General features: G+C 39.2%; 1 protein-coding gene across 1 annotated transcript in view; it reads right to left on the reverse strand.

The window, feature by feature from the left end:
• Window positions 1-579: 579 nt before the first annotated feature.
• The window catches only part of LOC109428054 (uncharacterized), a 10956-nt gene continuing 790 nt past the window's right edge, over window positions 580-10745 (reverse strand). Inside the window, exons 2-4 of the mRNA XM_019703724.3 lie at window positions 1716-1936; window positions 1304-1431; window positions 580-1241 (exon numbers count right to left, since the gene is read on the reverse strand). Of these exons, the coding sequence (XP_019559269.3) occupies window positions 825-1241; window positions 1304-1431; window positions 1716-1936 (766 nt within the window). The 3' untranslated portion in view covers window positions 580-824. The remainder of the gene's footprint in view (window positions 1242-1303; window positions 1432-1715; window positions 1937-10745) is intronic.

The following is a 10745-nucleotide window of genomic DNA, read 5'->3' on the forward strand; positions in this document are numbered from 1 at the left end:
ACAAAGCCTGCTTCTCAGCTTAGTGTTCTATGAGCACTTCCACAGTTATTAACTGAGAGCTTCCTCTGCCAATGACCATTTTGCCATGTGTATATCGTGTGGCAGGCACGAAGATACTCTATGCCCAAGGAAGTCAAGGAAATTTCCTTTACGAAAAGATCCTGGACCGACCGGGAATCGAACCCGTCACCCTCAGCATGGTCATGCTGAATACCCGTGCGTTTACCGCCTCGGCTATATGGGCCCTGCTGCATCCTACTCTTACCCATTTGTTGACGAATAGGTAAGAGCAGAATGCAGCAACTTCAACAATGTTCAACCTACTTAATTGAACAGGACTATTAATAGACAAATTTCCAAAAATTAACAAACAGATACATTTTTATGCAATACTTTGACATTACCTAATCCAATTATTTTTTTCGATTCCTAATTCCATTCACACCCTGCAAAACAAATGGGGTGAACGGAATAAGGATCCGAAAGAAAGCGATTGGAATAGATGATGTCACGGTACATAATCATCATATTTATTTACCTATATGTATAAGGACGTTTTTAGCAACTAAAAAAAGAAAATGTCCTTTTCGAACACATCGAAATTAAAGTTTTATTTTATATGGAACAGTTCTACCAATATCTACTTTTACTTATATTTAATTCAATCATACATTATTCTATATTAAAAACATGAGATCAAAATGAATGATTTCATCAGAGTAGTTATCTGAACGTTTATATTCGCTATTGCGAGGTTCGGAGTAGGTAATACTGAATCTCAGGAAATACTTCAATTTCTCTTGTAGCTAATCATGTTCAGCATGTCACGAAGCGTTTATCTTATCTTCATAGGCTTGCTCGTATTTGTTGTTCAGATTTCGTAAAGCCACCGCGTACTCTTTGTACAAGGAAAAGTCCTCAGCCCACAGCGTTTCCAACAGTGAACTCGTCGATTCGCCCAGGATGGTGGCTCTGCTTTTCATCTTCTTCGGTTCCGACTGTCCGGACAGGATGTCAATGCATTTGGAAAGAAGTTTTGCCCCGTCTGATGATGAACTTTTACGTTTCAGATGTGTGCGATCTCTTGAAGGTTGTCCTGTTGAATTATGGATTTCCAGAGCAGGGGCTGTATCATCGAAACTGATGCTTGGGACATAAGAACTTGCCGAGCTGTGATTTTCCCAGGTTTGGTCTTCTTGGCCATCCTGACTGTGTTCGTTTTTAACCTGCCATATATCATTCTAAAAAAAAATGATTGCAAATTTTTTGAGAATTGCCTAGATAGATCCTAGTAGGTACTCACCAGTGGGTCAATATCCTCAGCTTCAGATTTTCCACGAGTCAGAAACTGCAAAGCCGAATAGTACATCCACTTCGAGTTGTAAACATCGTTTCCATTTTTACCTCCTTTGCGCACTTTTGTACATTCCCCTAAAATAAAGAGTTGTGATTTCTTGACTTTTAAGCTGACTATTCAAATGTAGCTAGCGTAGATAAGAAATAACTAGAGATTTCTTTCAGCCGAGTATCATTCAAATTGGTTGGAAGATAATCGGGAAATTACGATACGCCGGTGGCAGAACTCAGTGACATTTGTGCAGTCTCAGTAACATTCTTGGTTTTATCACGGTTTAGTTTCTGTTGACGACCGTCATAAAACCCAAAATCTTACAGAACATTCAACTGTATCAAAAAACACCGATTCAACAGTTTACCTGACAATTGAGCCTTCAATCCGTTCATGGCTTTTTTCACGGTTTCCACATCGACGCCGAGCTTGGTGGCAATGGTTTCGCGGGCTTGTTTTTGAGCATCCTTCCTGAGGCGATCGGGATTGTCCCGATCCCATAGCACCGGATGCTGTTCCCACAGTTTGATCAACTGAAACTTCTTGTTGCAATCCATATCACAACGCCGAACGAAACGAACGAAACACCTCCGAATGGAAGAATAACCAGAAAAACAACACAAGCCGGGTGGAATGTTTTTGAGCGTGTGTTTGGCAACACAACACACTGAATTTTTATTCGCGGATTTGGGTAAGAGTCAATTTTATTACTGAATTTATGATTGATATTTATTCGCTCAATCGTAGCGAATATGAATAAATATTAGAGTGGGTCATCGTTTATATGGAAAAATGAAAAATTCAATGGTATCCCATCAGATCAAAGCTTTTTTAATCCCATTTCAGAACCCAAATAAGTGTGCAAAATTTGGGCACGATCGGTTATGTCTACGTTTTGCGCATCGCGTTTGAAGTTTGTATGGGGTTTTACATGGGAAAACACCCTTTTTTACATTTCTCTCGTAACAAGCTCGATTTTTTTCTAAAACCGAATAACCGATGAAGTGAAAACAAAGCCTAGGGTGTCCTAAAAAACTTTGTCGAAGACCGCGAAGTGATCTGATGCTTATCAAAAAAGTTATAGCGTTGGCACCTTGGCACTGCTTGGCAAAACAGCATGATTTTGTTGCTATTGTTACATGTTAAAATATAAACACATGCATGCGGTTCGTTGGTTATAACTATTTTCACAAGCATCACGGTCTTCAACTAAGTTTTTCAGAACATATTGGGCTATCATTTTACAGTTTCGGTTAAAAAGTTTCAGACAAACTTTTTCAACTTATGGCTAGATCTAATCTAATCTAATCTAACACATACGCAGCCAGTACAAGAAAGCATCCTGGAAAATAATCGGGTTAGATTACACCCGATCATTTTTCTTGTCAGTATTGATGCTTGCAGCATATCGATGATATGACACAAGCGTCAAAGCGGCCAGGCCTACTGCGTAGCGTTTACCGCAAAGATGATTCTTTGAAATAATTCGATTTCCATAAGCTCTTAAATATTTCAAATCGGATCACTTCTAGAATCTACAGGGGAGGAAGGATGCGTGGACATACCGTACCAAACGCTCCGAGATTTGATAGATTATTTAGTTGTATATATGAATGTAATAATGGCACATTAAAAAGAAGCATGAAACGTTCTCACCAAATTTAAACTGATCGTCCGTGGACCCTTTCATTGATAAATGATATTTCTGACGTCCGTCTGGTGGCTTGATATTGGCAACAGGATTCCTTTTGAAGGCGACGTTTGGGTGACGTAGTACCAAACGGCTCATCCACGCTCGGCTTCTTTTCTTCCACTGATAGCTTTTCAACACGAAAACAAAACCAAACTAACAAAATTGAGCCCGGCACCAGAAGCAATTCTTAATACAAATCGTGCAGCATTTATTCCAATGTAATATATTGATATACGGATATTTCACATAACTCAATTATTTTCTCCTAACCGAGTGCGGCGGGTGGAACACCAACCCAACCATCGACGTCAAAAGAGTTCGCATCGTTAGGAAAATACGGCACGGGACTTCACAGGGATCTACTTTTCACTCGCGGAATAACTGCCCGGGTGGCGTAGTGCCACACAGATCGCTAAAAGAATCGCGGAAAAACTTTTCACGAAAACACAAAAAATTGCAAAAAATGCTTGACAAGCAAACGAAAACACAACCGTTCGCGGCAACGCTCACTACGATGTCAAACTTTTTCAACTTATGGCTAGAATGCAAAAAAAGTACGTTTTCCCATACAAAATCCCGTACAAATTTCAATTGCAATGCGCAAAGTGTAGACGCAACCGATCGTGCTCAAATTTTCTAGTCTAGTCCAGAGACGAGACTCGCGAAGACGGTCTTCTTTATCTCCACTTTGTTATTTTTTTCTTCTTCCTATCTGTGTTGACATTATGTTTTGGGCTTGTGGTACGTGATCGCATCACCTCACATGCAGTGTGACTGAATCCCATTCACGCACAAAATCATGTTGAGGTGAAATTTTGCATTGCCAACAATCGCCAAGCAAAGTGATCATTAGAATATTTTGTTTTCAAATTATTTTTGACAGTACAGGAGAAGAAAATACTGCTCGGAGTCAATTTTGGCTTCAGAATTTATCTCGGATAGCAATACTTTACTCGTTTTAGGTAACGTAATCAAACGGGCTACAACTGACAGCTCAGTTGGGCTGCACTTGACGTTGATTTTTATCCTCTTCGCGAGTCTCGTCTCAGGTCTAGTCTAGTCTACACATACACAGCCATTCATTGAAAGAATCCTGGAAAATGATAGAATCGACTACTTCTACCATTTTTCTTGTCATTATCAATACTTGCAAGGCATCGGAGATGTATTACAAGTATTGAAGCGGCCAGGCCTACTGTGCAGCGTTATTGAATACAATTGAACAGAACTATGGAACGGCGTCATCTCGTCAGCCGCTCCGTATCGTATGTGTAATAAATGTGAAGCAAAAACGTTGGGAGTGACGTTGTTAAGAAAGTTAATGTCACTCCGTTGGGGCTCCTCTTCTTCCTGGGATGGGACAAAGGTATTTATGGTATTAATACCTTATGTCCTGGTTCGAAAGCCTAGGTTTAAGCGCCATTGCTCGCTCTCTGAAACGAGAAGAAAATATAACGATCCTTTCTCCGACTGGATTAAATACCCTGTATTATTAACCGACAAACTACTTAGAACCATAACTGCGAGTCTATTATGGAATCGGTAAAAGTTTGCACAATTTTATCTAAAATTTAGACATTTTTTTTTGTTATAAATATTAGGTAGGAATTCTCATAAGTGGACAGGTGGGGTAAATAGGACAGGGTACAGTTTCATGGCTTTTGTTGTTTTTCAAAATGTTTTAACGATTGAAGCTTATGCCTAAGCATGAATTATTATACTTTTGCTAATCTTGAACATTAAAATGAAATAAACCTCTTCAAAATGACAAAAACTTAAAAAATCACGTGAAGAATCGGAAATGATGTAAAATCCGCCTATTATTGCTAAGGTTTTCTCGTTCGTAAGTTATTTTCAAATTATTACAAGTTTTACACCCTAAGCATATAAAGTCCACGTGGATAAATATATTTGACCGAAAAAAATATTTTTTGTAAAAAAAGTTTTGGAAATAATTTCAGCATAATCAGACCTTGGGGGTAAAATGGACAACCGGTTCAAATTTCACTAAAATTTCATATATTTTTTTTGCAAACTCCAGAATCATCAGCCGTCATACATATCGTGAGATAGTTGAAGTAAAAAGTTATAAAAAAATATTTTCTATCAACAAAATATAATTTTCATCCAAAACAGTGCTTGTTTTTTTACACTATTTTTACAATAATTTTTTAAGTGTGTTTCAAAGTTTTCATTAAAAGTTTGAAAACAACAAAATAAAGGTATCGTATGAAATTTGATAGTTTGTATTTAAAAACAAACTGTTATATAACTTTTAACAACTTGTTCCTTTTGCCCCATCGATTGTGCATTTCACCCCAACCGATTTTTTTCACGCTATTTTGATGAGTTTCACACGATGGACCCCTCCATTGACGAACAGCACTCACCTGACCCGAGAACTCCCACACCAGATCGGAACCGCCTCCATTCAGTATTGGAAGATTCTGATTGAAAACGGCCCCGCTCCGGTGTCAGAGCCCCCTGGTCGGGTTAATGCTGATGAATGCTGTTCGTCGATGCACAAGTCAGGAAAAGTCCATACCGTCTGCACGCAAAGGAAAAAAAAAGGGACGCCAGAACGCACTCCAATCCAAAGTTCCCCCGAACTGCTTTTTCCAATTCCATCAACCCACGCACCAATCGCAAATAAGAAAGAAAAACAGCACATCTTTAACACAAAATATTTAAGCCTTTAACCCGCAAACACCCGGGACGATCTTCTTTTGGCAGAAATGCAATATCTTCTTTGTTTTAAAACATTTTACCCCGATTTTTTTTATAGTCAAGGGGAATAGTTGTGCTAAGAAATGCATGGTACCTGCCCCCTTTGCACCCTTCCCCCTTTTGCGGGGAGGCGAAAATACGTGGCTTTTTTTGTATTTTTTATAAATTCTACATGTTTTTGCTCAAATTTCATCGTTTTGCCAATCATCAATAGTTTTCACTGGTCCTAGACATGCAAAGTATTACTACCCATCATAGTCTGTTCAAGTTTTGATCTCAGAGTTATTCTAAGGCCTCCAAAGTACTCTGAAGTTTGTGACACAAATCTGCCATTCTCAACCAAATTTTATACACTATGAATGATTACAGAACATTGTCTACGGTACTCAAAAAGCCTCAAAGCACCCCTAGAAAATTCATGGTACATGAATTTGGTGATCAAGGTCATCCAAACTACTCTGGAATTCATTTTCTTAAGATCTAAAACATCTACCATCGTTTGTGTTCTTGAACAGAGAATTTAGTCACGTTGATGTCCATTACACCTCACAATGCTATGAGCAACTTGATATTGTGGTAGTTGGACATTCCGTGAAATACAAATGGCCTCCAATACACTTTGAAGTTTGGCTTACGATATCTACATACTGTCTCTTGCTTTAATTGTGAAAATGTTTCGTTGAATGTAGTCTATAGTGCTGATGGAACCTCAGTGCACATCTATAATGCTTTTGGTACATTCATGGGATATTCCAGGTTTTCCTAAATATTCTGTAATTAGGAACTTCAAGGTCTACAGGCTCTACGCTTGTTTTTCTTCATTCTATCGGCATTATTTTTTCACGATTGTGTCTGTTGCACCTCATTATATTACGAGTATCTGTATTTGTTGCTATTTGGGTGTCCACTGGTATACAAATGGACCCAATGTATTTTGAAGTATTAGTCGCAATATCTATAAATCTTGGGATATTTCTATTGTAGCGAATGCTTGCGAAATATAATCTACGCTACTCTTAGAACCACAGAGTGCAATTCTGATAACTTAGCAACATTTACTTGGTGATCTAGGTCATCCAAACTATTCTGGAATAAAGACCTTCTTCCACGATTACCTTTGTTGTATCTCATAATTTGTTGAGTATTTGTGTTACTTGTGCATCCACTGACATACAAATGTTCTTTATGGTATTTGGAAGTGTCGGAAATTACCCAAGAATTCCTCTAGGCGTTTTTCGGAAAATCCCTTCGAAGTCCCTCAGGAATTCATCGTGATATTCTCCGAGAATATCTCTACGAGTTGTTACGTTTGAAATGTGAATTAGAAAAAAAAGTCCTAGATTTCGAGCATGGAGAATGAAATGATTCGTGCACCACGTGTTGAGAGCCCCTGCAACAGACCCGTCGATTCTATCCATCATCAACCAAAACCACATATACCTCAAATCAGTACAGGCGGCAGTTCGGCCACACATACTCCGTCATCTACACGACAACGACACGAGAACTTTTCTACGGGTCGGCAGTAGTAGCCGGCTCGGAAAGCAAGCTAGATGTGGTCGAGGATGTAGTCAAATCACTTACAACATGAAGAGTTTAGTGCAGATTAGGGTGTCCAAAATTCGACCGTTACCCTAGACCATATTCCCGGCAGATAGATGGGTTCGGGAACAAGACTCGTGGCATTTCCGGCGACACCGAGGCGGCGGAAAGAAGAACGTCGGCAGGACTGGGAACGCTGTTGCTTCATGGAGGCGGAAGACGGTGCACGAAAAGTTTAGTGAAGATACGATTAGGGAAGTTAGCATAGAGAGATGAAGAATGTAAGAAAAAATAATAAGATGAATAAATGTGAGGAAATGTGATTTTCCGTGTTCTAAATGCGTGAAAGGAATGCGCAAACCCTTAAGATGTTACAGAGTTCCTAGGTAATGTCTCAAGACTTCCCATGAAATTCTTCAGAAGTTTCCCAGCAGTTTCTCGAAAATTTATTCAGGAGCTATGCTGGAATTCCTTCAGGAGTTCCTCAGGAATTACTTCAAAAACATTTCGAAAAATCCTGCAGGAGTTCCACCGAAATTCCGCCAGAAATTCCCCGAGGATTCCACGGGAGTCTCCCAAGGATTTTTTCATGCGTTCCCTAAAAACTCATCAAGGAAGTTTTCCCGAGAGTTCCTCCAGGGAATTTTCCAGGGATTCCTCCAGCGGTTTCTCTAGAAGTTCTTCTAGCGATTCCCCCAGGGATTCCTGCATGGATTCCTGCATAAATTCCTCCATGGATTTATCCAGGAATTCATTCAGGTATTCCTCCAGGAATTCCTCCATAGCTCCCTCAGAAGTTCTTCCATGATTTCCTCCAGCAACTAACCCAGGGATATCTTCAGGATTCAAGGGATTCTTCCAGAAATTTTTCCAGGGGTTCCTCTAAAGTTTCCTCCAGCAATTCCCCAAGAAATTTCTCCGGAAATTCCTTCAGAAGGAATTTCTCCAAGAATTCATCCAGAAATTCCTCCAAGAATCCCTCCAGGAATTCCAAAAACTCCTACTGTACCTTCCCTAAGAATTTTACCAGAGAACCCTCTAATATATCTGCCAATAATCCCTTGAGGAATTTCGCCAGAAATTCCTCCAGGGATTTTTCAAGAAATTCCTTCAAAAATTCATTTAAAAAATCCTCCAGAAATTCCTTTATGAATACCTCCTAGATTCTTCAGAAAACCTCCCAGAAAATACTCCCGGGACAACTCCAGGAATTACACCGAGAATTCCTTCAAGGAATTCTTTCAGAATTTTTTTCAAGAAGTCCAACATGAACTTTAATAAGAATTTCTCCAAGACCTGCTTCAAAATTAATGTCAAAATTCCTCCAGGAATCCGTCCTGCAATTTGGCCAAGGATTCCTTTATAAATTTCTCTAGGAAAACCTCCAGGGTTTTTCAATAAATACCTTCAGAAATTCCTCCAGAAATGCCTACTGGAATATCCCCGAGAATTCCTCCAAGAACTCCTTCAGGAAATCCTCCAAGAATCTCTCTAGGAATTTCTCCAGGGATTCCTTGAAGATTTTTTTCAGGAATTCCTCCAAGAATTCCTACAAGAATACTTCCAAGAATTTCTTCAAGAATTTCTTGAAGCAATTTCTGGAGAATACCCTGGAGGAATTCCTGGAGCACTTTCTGCAAGATTTCATGTAGTAATTTGTGAAGGAAGTTTTAAAGAGTTTCCCAGGGAAATTAGTAGAGGAATTTCTCAAGGATTTCCTTGAACTGCGAGGAAATTTAGAATTTATTTTGTTCAATTTTTAATTTCTGGAGGAATTTCTGGAGAATTTCATGAATTATTTCCTGTAAGTATTTATGGAGTAATTCATGCGAGTAATTCCAAATTCATGTGAAGTATTTCCCGCAAGAACTGGAATTGAAGGAATTTCTGGAGAAATTCCTGTAGTAATTCCTGGAAGAATATTTCTTGAAGGAATTCCTGGGGTGTTTCCCGGAACAATTCCTAGACGATTTCCTGTAGTAATTCCAGAAGGAATTCGTAGAGTCATTCCTGGAGTCATTCCTGAAGTAATTCCTGAAAGAACTCCTGTAGTATTTGCTTGAAGAATTTTTGGAATATATCCTGGAGTATATCCAGGAATAATTCCTGGAGGAATGACTGATGGAATTCCTGAAATAATTTAAGGAGGAACCCCTGTGAGGAATTCCGGAAAGAACCCTTGTTGGAATTGCTGGAGGTATACTGGGAAAATTTTGTGGAAGAATTCCTGGAGGTATTTCTGAAGGAACTCCTGGAAGAATTTCTGAAAAACAACGTGGAGGAATTTCTGAAGGAATCCCTTGATGAATTCATGTATAAATTAGCAGTTATATATGAAGAAATTGCTGGAGGTATTCCTGAAGGAATTTCTGGAGAAATTACCCGGGAAGATTACCCGGAGAAATTCTCAGGAGAAATTTTTGGAGTATTGCCTAGAAGAATTCCTGGAGGAAACTCTGGAGGAATCCCTGGAAGAATTTCTGGAAGAATCCCTTGAATCCTGAAAAAATCCCTGGATTAGTTGTTGGAGGAAATCATAGATAAATTCCTGAAGGAGCTCTCAAGAAATTCCTGACTGAACTCCTTGATGAGTCCATGGAGGAATTCTCGAAGGAATCCCTGGAATAATTTCTAGAGAAATCGCTGGAGGAATCCCTGAATAAATTCCTAAGAAAATCCCTGGAGGAATCCCTGGAAAACTTCTTGGAGGAATCCACGGAGAATTTCTGGAGGAATTCCCGAGGAACTCCTGCAGGATTTTTCGAAATGTTCTTGAAGTAATTCCTGATGAACTCCTGAAGGAATTCCAGCATAGCTCCTGAATAAATTTCCAAGTAACTGCTGGAAAACTCCTGAAGAATTTCACGGGAAATCCTGAGGCATTACCTAGGAACTCGTAGATGTTCTCGGAGAACATCACGATGAATTTCTGAGGAACTCCTGGAGGAATTTCCGAGGATCGCCTAGAGAAATGCTTGGGCAATTTCCGACACTTTCAAATACCATAAAAAGATCATTTGCATGTCAGTGGATGCACAAGCAACACAAAGAAATACTCAAAACATTATGAGATACAACAGAGGTAATCGTGGAAGAATAAAGTAAAGAGATACAAGAGTAGAGCTTATAGAGCTTGAAGGTCTTAATTCCAGAATAGTTTGGATGACCTAGATCACGAAGTAAATGTTGCTAAGTTATCAGAATTGCACTCTGAGGTTCTAAGAGTAGCGTAGATTATATTTCGCAAGCATTCGCTACAATAGAAATATCCTAAGATTTACAGATATTGCGACTAATACTTCAAAATACATACCAGTGGACACCCAAATAGCAACAAATACAGATACTCGTAATATAATGAGGTGCAACAGACACAATCGCGAAAGAATAATGCCGATAGAGTGAAGAAAAACAAGCGTAGAGCCTGTAGACCTT

The sequence above is a fragment of the Aedes albopictus genome, chromosome 3 (genome assembly GCF_035046485.1).
Source record: "Aedes albopictus strain Foshan chromosome 3, AalbF5, whole genome shotgun sequence".
In the NCBI taxonomy this organism is placed as follows: Eukaryota; Metazoa; Arthropoda; class Insecta; order Diptera; family Culicidae; genus Aedes; species Aedes albopictus.